This window comes from Malus domestica, chromosome 06 (assembly GCF_042453785.1).
Source record: "Malus domestica chromosome 06, GDT2T_hap1".
Taxonomy (NCBI): Eukaryota; Viridiplantae; Streptophyta; class Magnoliopsida; order Rosales; family Rosaceae; genus Malus; species Malus domestica.
The window spans coordinates 33151684-33167190 of record NC_091666.1 but is presented as its reverse complement, the minus strand read 5'-3'; the positions used below and the strand labels follow the sequence as shown (position 1 = coordinate 33167190).

Genomic DNA, 15507 nt, shown 5'->3' with positions numbered 1-15507 from the left:
AACCAAAACCAATCCTCACCATCCATTTAATCCTTATTCCCAATATTTTACAAACCAATAAATTTAATCCAACCTTATAAAATTAATCCAAATAACGTCACACTCACGTACCTTAATACCCGCTAAGGGTAAATCCGTCATTTCACATTCCCGTCAAATGTATCTCCGAGACGGGCTGTGACACCTAAACTATATAATGTACTTAATTGACCATACCGAAACAATCAGACATAAATTAGTGCATTCTCCACACAATATAAATTTGAATAAATATAAAAAAAAACACAAAAAAAAAAAAACAAAAAGTTGGTGGTTATAGACAACAAAGATGGCATTTTAGACAGTGAAGATGGATATTACTTTTATGGGTGTTAATAATTTAACCAATACATTTTTCAAATTTTGATGGTGCATGTTACATTGTAGACAATAATGATTACATTCTTGTAAGTAATAGTAAATAGTGGGATTTTATTATAAGTGACATGTCATGGTGTACTAAAATTAACGATTGTTTTAGATATTTAAAACCTTCTAGGTTATATTCTAAAAATATCTTTGAGAAGTCCTTATCTCCAAAAGTCCTTTTATTCTAAATACAATATAATGCATGCATTTGTTGGCAGCATTTGCTGCTGCATCCTGATGATGATATGTGTTGGCATCATGTAATAGAGACATTTGCTCGGGACCCGGGTCTTGAACTGTTGGAAGCAATGCTGATGATGGTGATCATTTACTGATCCTGATGGTGTAGGATTCTCTTCTCTCATTTTTTATCATCTTCTATCATTTTTTCTCATATTTTTTATTTTGTCTTTCTTTTTTTATAAAAAAAATTAATATAAAATATTAACGTAATTTAACCATGATTGTTGAACTAGGAAAAAACAAAGATGAGGAAAAAAAAAAAAAAAGAAGGAGATAATCCTACTTCCTGAATCCTGATGATGATGATATGATGCAGATTATGGTACATTTACTGCCGTTGGACATCAGCCCAACAAAACATATTTGCTACCATGTTCACTGCCTTAGAAAAATCTTAGGAGTTGAATTTGTCTTTTCTGGTGATATTTGATCTGACATGGTGTTTGAAAGTCGGATTTTGAAAAGAGTTTCTCTCTCCGGATCTCATCCTTCGAAATTCAAGGATCAAATGATTTATATTTTTAAAATTTGATGTAACGATTAAAAATAAAGAAATTAATAAAAAGTTTTAAAAGTTATAATAATTTTTTACCATTTGATCAAATTTTTAAAGACCCAAATCATTTGATCCATAAAGTTTGAAGGGAGAAATCCGGAAAGGATCTCTTTCCTTAGAATTTGTGCCTTCTAGCTATCATTAGGGGATTGAATTTCTTAATTAAATTTTGTAAAACAAATAATGTAGATATTGATAATTAGATGGAAAAATTAGGTTCACATCATTGATTAAAATCCTATTCGTTTTTAATTTTTTTATCAAGATCCTTGGATAATAATAACATCTTTAATTATTTGAATAATAAAATGTTTTTATTTTTAAATATATTCCTTTAGTGTTAAAAATGTTACTATTAGTATATTTATATTTATAGCTAATTTTTTTATCATATATTTTTATTTTTAGTTTGTACCTATTTTTAATTTGTACCAATTTTTTTTCATTTTTAATTTGTACCCATATATTAGTTTATTTTCGTGCCCATATTTTTTAAAGTTTTATTTGTGTTTGTACATCTGTGTATACCGTCACGTGACACTGTATATTTAATCAATGATAAAAAAAATTACATATGGTATATTTATGTTTTATGTCTAAACTTTGTATCATATATTTATATTTTTAGTTTGTACCCACTTTTAATTTGCAACATTTTTTTTTTAATTTGTACTATTTTCTTTTTAGTTTTATTTTGTACCCATGTATTAATTTCTTTTAGCACCTATATTTTTTAAAAATTCATTTGTACTCATAATTTTTTAATCTTTTATTTGTACCCTAATTTATTTATAATGTACCCATTCTTCTTTATTAATGTACCACTTTGTTATATGTAAAATGTACCAATTTTTTTAACACTATGGATACATTCTTTTGCCATTTATTATTTCTTATTTTTACATAGTTTTTATACATTTATTCAATCAAAATGTTTGATCTTTTTTATTGTAACCGTTTCTAATAGTATTATAAAGAGAGATTTTAAATTTATAGGATTATAAATCTCATAAAATATAAAACAATTAATGTCAAAACTATAAAAATATAAATATTAATTGTAATATAATGAGGTGTACAAAGTCAAGGGACTTTGATCAAGCTTTGAATATCATTAAAGTTTTAGTCAAAGAAGGTTAAGGATTAGGAACCGTATCCAAAGTATCTATATTTAGATTATTATTTAAGTGTTAATAACGTATTTTTTTTTATAACACATCATTTAGTTACAAATTTGATTTGAAAATTTAATCTTTCTAGATTATCATCTTTTAATTCGATTTTGTGCTCTCTGATGATGTTTGATTTGACATGGTAGCAGTTACTTAAAAAAAAGAAGAAGAAGGGAAATCAGGCACCTAGATGGTGCTCTGATTCGTCTTAAGAAGCCAAAGTGTGGAAGATTGAATAGAAAATTGATTAGAGTCTGAATAATAGAGAATATGATGGATGTTTTTATAATAATTCTCATCGTCAACGGTACAAGATATACCATGAATAGAAAATTGATTAGAGTCTGAATAATAGAGAATATGATGGATGTTTTTATAATAATTCTCATCGTCAACGGTACAAGATATACCAATACAACATTCAATCACGTTTATATCTAAGGTTAGAAATCTGTGGTTGGTATAATTAATTTGATCTAGACTAAATTATGAAAGTAAATATTACAAATACACAATGTTTTAAAAGACGTTAGACACTAGTCAAGCGGTGAGTTAGCCCCGCCTAGCCGCCTAAACAGACTAGATGGATTTAAGTAAATGTATTATATACCTCTAGATTCAGGTAAATGTATTATATATGGTATGAATAAGTGTCTATTACACTTAAAAGATACATAATTGTATCGAGTTACATACATTGTAAAATAAAATATATCGATTAAAAAGTACTATAGCATATTAAAAATATGGAGAACAAGTATATAATGAGCGTTCGTATCCAAGTATTCAACAAGTCTCTTACAATTTATTGAACAAAAATAAAATGCAAAATAAAAGTTATTGATTTTTTGTCTAAGTGAGAGTCACGACGTAGGTAGGTGCCTAGGCGGACGCCTAAGGAGGACTAGGCGCCCTTTCTTGATTTTCAAACGTTTAAGCATTAATCGGGGCATTAATCAACCGTCTAATGCCTAGGCAGCATCAAGCGGGAATTTTTATTCGTAACATTAGCTAGTTTATTTAGTACACTATTATGAATTATTTTAAATTACATAATAAGCCTCAATAATAATAAAATTTAATGATAATATTATATAGTTAATATATTATCATCTCAAGAGTCAAGATATTGTTTCCTTCTATTGCATATGTATGCATGCACTAGCTATGATCGACTCCACTACAGTACATCATGAGAAATATATCACGAGGAAGAAAACAAGACGAGAAATATAAAAAGGAAAATTTTCCTAAATCACCATATAATGCATGCATGCAGCTCGCAAGTTGTAAGTTACTTAATGCCCTCCTCGTTCCAAAAAAAATAAAAAAAACTGTCCTCGTAATACAATATGTGTGTATCCTTGTATGGTGATAGGGTGGGTTATAAAAATCGAAAAAAAAAAACCGAATTGAACATCGAACCGAAATCCGAAAAAAAAAAAAAAAACTGAAAAAAAATGGAACCAAATGAAAATTTGAGTTGGTTGGTTTGATTTTATAACCCTAATACGACGGGCGTTTTTGTCTACTTATAAGTTATAACCCTACTCTGCTTTTTTCCTGGGTTTTCTTCCGCGCCATCTCACTCTCATCGACTCACTCATGCCTCAACTCAGTCACCCCCGCGAGCTTCCTCTGGACGTCGACCTCGCCCACCTCGCAGCGACGCTGTCTCTTCTTGGCGTGGACCGCAACCACCTAGCTGTCACCCCCGCGAACTTCCTCTCGCTGTCTTGACAGCCCACCTCGCCCGGCGAATCGCCCAGCTTGATTCGCCGAGGTATGATTCTGGTATTTGCAAGATGTTTGAGCTTGGTGAATTTTCGTTTTGGAACTATCTTCACCACTCTTGCAATATATACAATTTGTGTATCATTCAGAGGAGAAGTATTAATATTGAAATTATAATAGGAATGGCAAGATAGAGCCTCTGCTCAAGTTGCTCAAGTTCTGATGCTAGGATAGAGCTACAAACAAATCCATCCGGCGACGCTGCGTTTTTTCTGTTACTCCACCGTGAGAACAGTCAAAGAATGAACTCATATGTATGTTGATCTTCTTTGTTTTCTCTGCTTCTGCTAGCTTTATATGTGTCTGCATCTCCAAATAGTTATTCCATGTTTCTTATTTTTATAGGAAGAAAATCATTGAATACAAGGAAAATTAAAAAGGTTTTGGTCTTTGGAATGGTTTAAAATGTTTGTTGTTGATGGTTCTAATGTTATTAAATATTTTGATGCGTAGTTTTATAAGAATAAATGTTTGTTGTTGTTAATTGTGTTTAGTTTGTTCAACTTCTTAATGTAAATAATATCGTTGGTTCAAGATAAAAAAATAAAAAAATCACTTGCGTGAAAAATCCACGGTCATTTTAAAAACTTTAAAACACTACCTATATGGTTAGTAATGCATAGCACAGCGTAATCGGTGACATCATAGCTGTCACTAATTTCGTAATTGTAATCTTTGTCCATATCCTGCATCAGCTAGTTGGTTCCAAGTCCCATCCCATATATATATATACGGCATTGCGTGAAGAGCGAGTTAAAGAAAAAGGAGGTAGATAGGCATGTGTTTCCATCTGCAACTCTATTCTCAAATGATTATTATTATGATATAAGAGCAAATCCACCCCTAAGAACTTTGTGCCAGCACCTAGCGCATTTATCCACTCAAGTAAACAGTAATAGACTCCATTGAACAGTAATAGGCCAAAGCATCTTCACCCCTAACAAAAAATAGTCTAGTCCATTTTATTAAAATATTATTATTTTTAATTATAAAATAATAATTTTATTTTTAATTTCTGAATTTATAAAAAATAAAATAATAATAATAATAATAATAATATCTAAAATTTATTAAAAAGTTTATGTATTTTTTAAAAGTGAATTCTTAATTTATTGGGGGAAAAAACGTGGACCGTTGATCTGTGATCGGACGGTCCAGTTTAAAAGTGAAATTCAATTTTTTTTTACCGTTAAAAATCCAACGGTCTAGAATAACTAGCCGTTGGAAATCCAACGGCTGCAAGTGGGCCACGTCGTCGAGCCCCGGTTGTGGTCTGAGTGCGCCTACGCGCGGGCCCCGCTGCCTGATTTCTTGTCTCCTACTCGCGCCCATGCGAGCGTGAAGGCCACGCGCCAGTGCAAAAAAACAAACAGGCCAGTCCCTTGGTCAGTCAAAAATGGGCTGGGCTAGAGACTGGCATGGGCTGGGTGCCAGTCAATTGGGTCGGCTGGAGCAAATTCACTGGGTCCTGGCCTATTTTTTCGGCTGGGTGCTGGGCAAAAAGTCCTCCAGTGGACTTGCTCTAAGCTTCGCACTTTTTCAATTGCTTTAGGCTAATTAATATTACTTTGTCTTGGTGACACATGCATGGAGGTAGTGAGCTAGGGAGAAGGATTCTCTCCCTTCAAATTTCTCTTTTTTTTATTTATTTTTTTATTTGAATGGTCACGACTCATGACTAAACTACGTCAACATTAGTGTTGTTTTTTAGAAAGAGAGAAAAAGAGGAAAGTGAGAGAGGAAGGGATTGGAGGGAAGATGACTTGAAGGAGAAATAATCATATGGTAATAAGATATGATGATTCACTCATTACATGAAATTATTAAGAATCTCAAAATTATGAATTCACTCAAGATCAGTTTGTTTTCGTAAGAACGTCTTATGTGACGATAATGTAACATCTTACATCGCCCATGGGAGTGATCCTTAAATGTATATTCTCATCCCTATCTAGCACGAAGCCTTTTGGGAGCTCACTGGCTTCGGGTTCCGTAGGAACTCCGAAGTTAAGCGAGAAAGAGGCCAGATCACCCTTAGGATGGGTGACCCATTGGGAAGTTGCTCGTAAGTTCCCAAAAAATAAAAACCGTGAGGGAATGGTAAGCCCAAAACGGACAATATCATGCTACGGTGGTAGAACGAGTCCGGGAAGTGATCTGCCCTGGGCCGAGATGTGACAAATCGTATCAAAGCCAATCCCTGGCCGGAAGTGTGCCGACGAGGACGTCAGGCCTCTAAGAGAGGTGGATTGTAACATCCTACATCGCCCAGAGGAGTGATCCTTAAATGTATATTCTCATCCCTACCTAGCACGAGGCCTTTTGGGAGCTCACTGGTTTCAGGTTTTGTAGGAACTCCGAAGTTAAGCGAGAAGGAGGCCAGGTCACTCCCAGGATGGGTGACCCACTGGGAAGTTGCTAGTGAGTTCCCAAAAATAAAAACCGTGAGGGAATGGTAAGCTCAAAGTGGATAATATCGTGCTACGGTGGTGGAACGGGTCCGGGAAATGATCCATCCCGGGCCGGGATCCGGGAAGTGGTCCGCCCCAGGCCGGGATGTAACAAATGGTATCAGAGCCAATCCATGGCCGAAAGTGTGCCGATGAGGACGTTGGGACCCTAAGGGGGGTGGATTGTAACATCCCACATCGCCTAGGGAAGTGATCCTTAAATGTATATTCTCATCCCTACCTAGCATGAGGCATTTTGGGAGCTCACTGGCTTCCGATTCCGTAGGAACTCCGAAGTTAAGCAAGAAAGAGACCAGAGCACTCCTAGGATGGGTGACCCATTGGGAAGTTGCTCGTGAGTTCTCAAAAACAAAACCGTGAGAGAATGGTAAGTCCAAAGCGGACAATATCGTGCTACGGTGATGAAGCGGGCCTGAGAAGTGGTCCGCCCCAGACGGGGATGTGACAATAATCTGTGATTAAAGTCTTACTAAATCAGTAAAATTAAATATTGACAACGTGTCCTCCACACATGCAGTCTTGTTGTCTTAGATTCCATGAACCACCGTTTGATTAAAATTAAACCATGTATGGGTTAAGCCGGAAATATTTGACTAGTGGCAGGGACTCAACACAATCCCCCACGCATTGCCAACATTCTCCTCATTCTTCTCAGAAGTCGGAACCAAATCATCAAATTTAAACCACTGGTAAACAATTAATCATTACACAGTTACCAATGTTATAAATTCAATCTCATCCAGATTAGGATCCCTTAATTAGTAAATTCCCAGCAAGTGTCGTTGTCCATCGATCAGAAAACGAAACTATAGTTTATAAACTAATAATATAACTTTACAAGTTGATCATCGGTTATTGTTTCATATAATATATACAACTACAACTTGCTTCAAAGTTGGAGGACCAAGGATCGTTTTGATTTAAAAAAATGAAATTTTAACGAAAAGCTCCCGATATTATTCATTTTAACGAAAAATCATATTTTTACACTAAAAAGTCAATCCTAATACTATTCACTTTACCCTTTATTTTGTCATTATCGTTAAAACTTAAAGTTTTTAAGCCATTTTCATTAGTTTTCCTATAAAAGAAAACCCTAGCCATCTAGATAGCAAAACCAAAGAATTTTTTTGTCATCGGCTCCTTTAACTATGGGCTCGGCAGCAATCTTCTTCAAAAACATTTTTGGTCTCTTCCCTCTCCCTTTCTGTTTACTTTGTTTGGTGGAGAATCGTCGATGTGATAGTCGTCGTGTTTGGTCCACGCACACAGTAAATACTAAGTTTTGATCCAATTATCACTCTCGATATAGTGTTAAAGTTGTAAGTCAAGGTAGATGTCGGATTGCGTCGGAATTGGTTTAGCCAGAACGACAATACAAATTTAGCCCATGCTATTATATGGCTTTCAGATGTCTAGAAGATGTGGAGCGGTGACATGGTGTTATCCTTTTATTTTGTTTTTGTCTAATCATTTATAGTAATTGTCTTGAAGTTTGGTTTTGATTTCTCTCTTTAGGAGAGTTTGCTAGTTTGATTGCTCTCTATACGAGAGTTGCTTGATTTTTAATTTTCGTTTTGATGTGTTACCTCTTTTGGATCTATGTGTGAAGCGTGGAGCTATTTGATTTGCTGGATCTACTTCACTTGGGGTTCTGGGATCGTGGCAATGATTATGTGATGCGATTGACCCATGGGCATTGTACTTTATGTCCCAATATATGATTTGAGATTTTATTCTCACATTATCTCTGTGTAACATGAGGTTTAACTTTTATTGATTAGTGTAATCTTATGGTTCCCAATAAGCTAGGAAGAGTACTTGATGTCTACTTATAGCTTTATTATAATATTTTTAGATCTAATTAGCAAAGATCCTTTAGGGCCGATGATTCATGAGATGTAATGACACACCCCGACCTAAAATCAAGGCGGGTTGGCCGTCACGTGAGGGTGACATAGCTATGTGCGCAATGCGGAAGAATAACGATATAAAGAAATGCGAATAAATAAATACCAAACTGACTAAAACACTAGATAGGATAGGGTGAAAGACAAGAATAAGTGTGACTACACATAACCAGAGCGTAGGTATCCTAAGTGCAGTCCAGCAGGACAAATACTAATTATACAATACCAAAGATGATCCTACATTGGTGATAATCTGTCAGAACCGCCGACGAATCCTCGCAAGCCATCATGAGCACTCCTACCTAAAACCTGGAGGGGCCAAAACAGAAAGTGTGAGTAGGCAAAAACAAAGCTTTTCAAAATCATTTCACTTATCAAAAGTAGTAACCCATCGCCGTAAAACCTGTATAATTCCTAGAAAATAACATACATGTTTATATCTCAAAACAATATTCGAAATAACAATTCCACAAATATACCATGTCAAATCTCAGCACAAAAATAAGTAAGCCAGGTGAAATAACAATATGAAATAGAATGTCAGCCGGAGTCACCCAAAGTGACCTGTACGGCTGGGTCCACAACTCATCAATCAAATCATGCACACGAGTCGGAACCACCTAATGTGGTCTATACGACAGGATGGGTGTAGGATAACAATCTCTAAATGCATCTCAACACAATTACTCACTACCATTAATATACTCACCTGAAACTTACCTGAGCGTCCGTAGCGCCAAGCAACAATATATATAACCATACTAATGACATAGGGAGCATTTGACATGGCATTTCAAAATATAAAACCATTTAATTAAGTTTTCTGGGAAAAATACCAAGTGTATATATATATATACACACACATACTAAAAACCAAAAGCCCACTCACTGATATGTGGAAGGGTCGTAGCCCCCAAGTCTCACTTGACTGTGCTATTCCTCTGGATATGTCTCACCTATATGTGAAACAACTATTTAAACGTTATTTTAAGCACATAACTAAAACTGGGTAATAACTTCTCAAATGAGGTATTTGAATATACCAACGTGGCCTACTCAACCCCACAAACATCCCCATATTTTTAGAAAAAATTTCTGACGTCCCACGTGCCTTCACGCGTCGGCAAAAGCACGCCTACACGCGCAGGCACGTGCCTGGCACACCCACACGCGCTGCCACACGCAGGCATGTGCCTGGCACACCAAACGGAATCCCTAACGGCGTTAGGGAATATTCCGTTAAAAATCATCATATACCATTAAAGATATCTGACTCCGTTAGCATATTCCGTCAACTTTGACGAAATATTCTTCTCCTTCTTCCTTGGTTCGCCTGAGTTTGGCGCCGATGACCTTTGCGATTGCCGAAGTCTGGGAAATTTTTGAACCTTAATATCTCATCCAATTCTCAACCAAAATTCATGAAATTTAAACCAAAATGAAGCTTAGGACGAAAGGAACACATCCTTACCACTTTTGGGTCCTAAAACTCACGGAAACTTGCCGGAAAAAATCTCGATAATCCGGCCACCTTTGCAACTTGCCTAACCCGAGCTTCCCGACGTCTAAAACACTCCAAAACTCTTCCCTAAGCTTCGTGAAGAAGTTCTAAAACTCCCTAGCACCCTAAAACTCGACGAAAAGTCCGCGATCACAACAAGTGAACAATGCACCCCATCAGAGCTCCATGGTTCTCAAGTTTTTGAAGTCCCCACATCGAAGGGAATAGATGAGTTCTTGGGCTTGTAGGGAACACGAAAACCACCTCCACATCCTTGATCCGCGACTGGTAAAGCTTGTAGAAAGATTGATCGTACAATTGTACGGAAAATGGGAAAATCCGAAAGGGAAGAGAGCAACGGGAGGGTGAGAGTGTGTGTGTGGTCCAGATTTGGCTACCAAACAAAGCAAAAGAAAAAAAAAGTCTAAGTTCTAATTGGGTCGAAATAGTTAGGAAAGAAATTAATTGGTCCAATTTCTTAGCCCACTAACACCAATCACAACCCAACGCTCAAAGGCAAAATCATCATTCCATGCAATCGAAGACAAAATAGATTATTTTTCGGGACGGGCTGTCACATGTAATATATACATGTTTGTAATATTTTTTCTTCTTCAAATGAAATATCGTCTTTTTCTTTGAAAAAAAAAACTTTCCAAGAATCGTATTCTAGTGAGGCATATAGCTAGATTCACTCAAGGACAGTAATGTTTGTCTCCTAAAAATAATATATATATATACAGGGAGCTTAAGGGGAGGGATCCCCATTTTTTCAAAAAAAATGGGGACACGCTCCCCACCGTTAGATTGACTTTAATGAAATTGTGTGGTTGAGATTAAAACACAGGCCATAGAATCTCAACCACAGGATTTCATTTAATTCAAATCCAACGGTGTGGAGCGTGTCCCCATTTTTTTGAAAAAATGGGGATCCCTCCCCTTAAGCAATTCCTATATATATATTCAAATACTTTTCTGGTTTCTATATATGCTTAAATGAAACAAAAGAGGAAGATTTTTTGGACTAAGTTGTGGAAATACTCTTGTAAATAAATTCACTGATTGACGCATCTAGCTACCAGTCGAAGGAAGTGATGACGTAGCAAATTAGCATGCTCACTTTTCACATATCCACCTACCAATCATAGCTAAGATGAGTAAAATATCACGTTTCACACTACACGCATACCTATACACTTACATGTGTAAGTCACAGAGAGAGGGAGAGAGAGGGAGAGAGAGGGAGAGAGAGAGAGAGACCCACATGTATCTACCAAACCCCGAAATCCATAATCCATATCTGCAACTATATATCTGCATCTGCATGCATGGAAGAAAGCCAGAAGTCCAATGTGGTAACTTCCTCTTGTCTCTGTGTGTGTTTCCTGTGTGAATCCTTACACCACTAACAAAGGAATTGTAGTCACAGTTGAAACTAGCTTAAATACTTCAACGTCTAAAGTTAAGGGAGGCCGGCAAGCAAACAAACAATCATGTGTGGAACAACTACTCCGAATGTTTCGGATATTGTGAAACATAGGACCCTGATCATTGGATCAACAGGATTCATTGGCCGGTTCGTAGCTGAAGCCAGCCTTCACTCAGGTCAGCCAACCTATCTCCTTGTCCGCCCCGGCTCAGTCGTGGGCTCTTCCAAGAGCACCACCACTATCGGGTACTTGCAAGAGAGAGGAGCTATAGTCATAACGGTACCTCTCTCTCTATATATACAAATCCTTATATATGTGAAAGTTTACGCTATTATTTATATCTACTGTATTAAGAACATATGAACATGTCCACAAATGCGGTTAACCACAACCTAAAAAAACTCTATATAACATATTTAATAATATTGCATATACTACTTATATGTGCTTGCATGTGAATAATAACGGTGTTGAGCTGATTATTGTGATAAATTAATTGGTTATATATACACACGCAAAAGGGCTCCATTGATGATCAAGATTCAATGGAGAAAGTGTTGAAGGAGCACAAGATTGAAGTTGTCGTATCAGTCGTGGGTGGTGCAAGAATTTTGGATCAGCTTATTTTACTGGAAGCCATCAAAGCTGTGGGCACTGTTAAGGTATTATATATAGTTTAATGGTATATCAGTAATAGAATAATAGCTGTGGGCACTGTTAGTATTATATATAGTTTAATGGTATATCAATAGAATAATGAGTGATAACTTATTTTGTTTTTGCTATGTTGAAACGTCTGTATATACTTGTTTGGTGGCCAATAATAGCTACATTATTGTGCAGTTAATTTTTCTTTATCGTCTTAGACCATCTTCAAATGAGAGATGTTAAATATGCTAATTAGGACTTAAAAAATACATGTTCTCCAAATAAGATGTCATATATGATGTGATAGCTGAGTCATTTAACTCCTTACTTTCAAGCTGTGTTTTTTGCCGCAAACAAAAAGATGAAGTTAGATGCCTTTAATTCAAAATTTTAATGCTTGAGTTCCATTGACAACCAATAAGATGAAAACTAAAATCAATTTTAATTATTTTGTAATGGTTAACGTAACTATGAGCCTAATATATTAATAAAATAAATATTTGACACATTTATTGGGAAAAAAAGATTTAACATCTATATTCAATTGGCCACATCACAGTCAAATAAAATTTTGACATATAATATTTGACATCTATGTTGAAGATGCTATTAAACTTTAATATTATGAATTGAAAAAAAAATCCTATTATGAAATGACATAATAAAGCCCAGACAAAAATACTAATTAAATAAGGGCTTTTTGGCCAAAATGGTCCCTGAGATTTTCGTAACACATAACTTTGGTCTCTGAGATTTAAAATTCAATAGCAATTGTCACTGAGATTGTTCACCATCCATTATTTTGGTCATTCCATTAAAAAACTCCGTTAAGTGGTCCCTGAGCCTTTTAACGGAATGACCAAAATGATGGATGATGGACAATCTTATGGGCCAAAGTTATGTGTTATGCAAATCTCAGGGACCACAATTATGTGTTATGCAAATCTCAAGGACTAAAGTTATGTGTTATATCCTCAACTTAATGGAGTTTTTTAACGGAATGACCAAAATAATGGATGGTGAACAATCTCAGGGACCACTTTTATTGAGTTTAAATCTCAATGACCAAAGTTATGTGTTATGCAAATCTCAGAGACCATTTTGACTAAAAAGCCTTAAACAAGTGAAAATGATCATGTCAAATAGCAAATAGACATGATCAAGATGGAAAAGGATCCTGAGGATCCTTTTCCTGGGGATCTAGGAGATCCTGTGGTCGTTCATTGTATATCGTGCGGTCAGTTTTCATTAGATCCATACGTACAATCATATTAAAACTTTTTTTGGATTAAAGTACTTTCTTGCAAATTAATAACGATTTAACTAGAAAATTTTGGTATATATCACAAACACATATACCTACGTTCTACATAGCAAGATGGTATCGTTAAGTACATGAACATGATGAAACCAAAATTGTGGACAGAGATTTTTGCCATCTGAGTTTGGGCATGACATAGACAGAGCTGATCCAGTAGAGCCAGGACTAACTATGTACAATGAGAAGAGAAAAGTCAGAAGGGCCACTGAGGCTGCTGGAATTCCCTACACTTACATATGCTGCAACTCCATTGCTGGTTGGCCTTACCATGACAACATTCACCCCGCCGATGTCCTCCCGCCGTTGGATCGATTCCACATCTATGGTGATGGCACTGTCAAAGGTAATTAAGCTAGCTAAAGACTGCTTTAATTATATATTGCATAGTACATATGCATGCACCAATACTAAATGTAGAAGCTCGAGATTTCTTTAAAACTAATGGTTGGTAAGCATACTTACATAAGAAGAGAGAACAGATTTAATAAATGAATATTTACTTTCATCAATTTTTAATAATGACTATCGTCGATCAAATTTGAGCCTACTTTTTTTTAACAAAATGAAAACTAAGTGCATTAGTTAGATTCTAAATGCTAAACATTGAATATTGAAATTTAGAGACCAAAATAAATAAAAGAGTCAATTTAAAAATCTTTTGTGATAAAAAAACAAATCTTAAAAGAAATTACGAAGAAGAGATGTAGCCGGCCGCCATAATTTTGTTTTCTTTTCATATTTTTTGGGTCATAGCCGCCCTTGATTGGAACATGTGAACAACTACAACAGAAATGAAAATTCCACAAGAGATACAGAGGGAATATACAAATAATACAGGAGACAACACAGTATTCTTTTTCCCATTTTCTGAGGAAGGTTAATTAAAAATATTAACACGTAATTAGGACTTTAATTTGTCAAATTCAAAGATTAATTATTTGGCTAAACTGTCACTGCAGCTTACTTTGTGACTGGTTCTGACATCGGAAAGTTCACCATGAAAACAATCGGTGACGTCCGAACAGTCAACAAATCTGTTCATTTTCGACCACAATGCAACCTGTTGAACATCAACCAGCTTGCATCTTTGTGGGAGAAGAGCATTGGACGCACACTCCCTAGACTCACTGTTACAGAAGACGACCTTCTTTCTGCTGCCAAAGGTGCATATCTTTAATCCAAACCCTACTTACTTTCCGATAGCCCAATAACGAGTTGGCTTTGCGTAACATACAAAATCCAGCAGATCTTGAGTTTAAACGGCTAAGCCTATAGTAACTTGTTGGCTTTGTGTTACATTAATTCAAAATATAACATGTCCTAAATTCGACCGGCATGAAAGAGAGGATATTAATAATAAGTTCCAAGAAGCCATTTTAATTCATTTAATTTAATGGCTAATAAATTACAACTTTGCAGAAATGATCATCCCACAAAGCATTGTGGCATCCTTCACTCATGACATTTTCATCAAGGGCTGCCAAGTAAACTACGACATAGAAAACCCGAACGACATTGAAGTCTGTTCTCTCTATCCCGACACACCATTTCAGACCGTGGAGGAGTGCTTCAAAGATTTTGCCACAAGGGTTGTCGTCGTTAATGTTCCAAAAGTAGCTGAAAAATCAAAGAGCAACGATTTCATCGTCGTGCCGAATGCTAAACCAGAAGCGTTAGCTGTTGCACCAGCATCAGCTTGATCAAAGCAAGGTTAATCTTAGTTCTTCTTATCAATCTGCTCAAGTAAAAAACGAATAATGAATGTACTGTATCCGGTCGATAAGAATAATGAATGTACCGTATCCGGTCGATCTTTTCCCTTTTCTGTTATTGTAGGAAATAAGTTTGTCTCGAGGAAATTATGCACTATTTTGTCGATCTTTAACTTGAGGCGGGATTTTTCAAACACAATCCAGTATACTAAATGTAATAATATGATTGGTTAGAAACTTAAAAAAAAATCTAATCAATTGTATGATAACACTTGAGAGTATCGTGACGTGTCCCAGCACATTGAAAATTTTCTCCAACTTGATAGTCAAATGATGCAACT

General features: G+C 35.7%; 1 protein-coding gene and 1 long non-coding RNA gene across 2 annotated transcripts; both read left to right on the top strand.

The window, feature by feature from the left end:
- Positions 1–3956: 3956 nt before the first annotated feature.
- LOC108171669 (uncharacterized) lies at positions 3957–4657 on the top strand. The gene is made up of 2 exons (XR_001788202.3): positions 3957–4173; positions 4294–4657. It is a non-coding gene; the product is annotated as an uncharacterized lncRNA (long non-coding RNA).
- Positions 4658–11293: 6636 nt separating this feature from the next.
- LOC103420366 (leucoanthocyanidin reductase-like) lies at positions 11294–15365 on the top strand. The gene is made up of 5 exons (XM_070823848.1): positions 11294–11764; positions 12007–12147; positions 13560–13797; positions 14414–14617; positions 14874–15365. The coding sequence occupies exons 1-5, from the start codon at positions 11549–11551 to the stop codon at positions 15152–15154; spliced, it is 1080 nt and encodes a 359-aa protein (XP_070679949.1). The 5' UTR covers positions 11294–11548; the 3' UTR covers positions 15155–15365.
- Positions 15366–15507: the final 142 nt, after the last annotated feature.

What these genes read in the sequence shown, in the direction of transcription:
- LOC103420366 (XM_070823848.1), top strand. Translation starts at nt 11,549, where the DNA reads ATGTGTGGAACAACTACTCCGAATGTTTCGGATATTGTGAAACATAGG. An exon ending in AAGCTGTGGGCACTGTTAAG is followed by an intron (nt 12,148 to 13,559) that starts GTATTATATATA and finishes AATTGTGGACAG; the next exon opens with AGATTTTTGCCATCTGAGTT. An exon ending in CCTTCTTTCTGCTGCCAAAG is followed by an intron (nt 14,618 to 14,873) that starts GTGCATATCTTT and finishes ACAACTTTGCAG; the next exon opens with AAATGATCATCCCACAAAGC.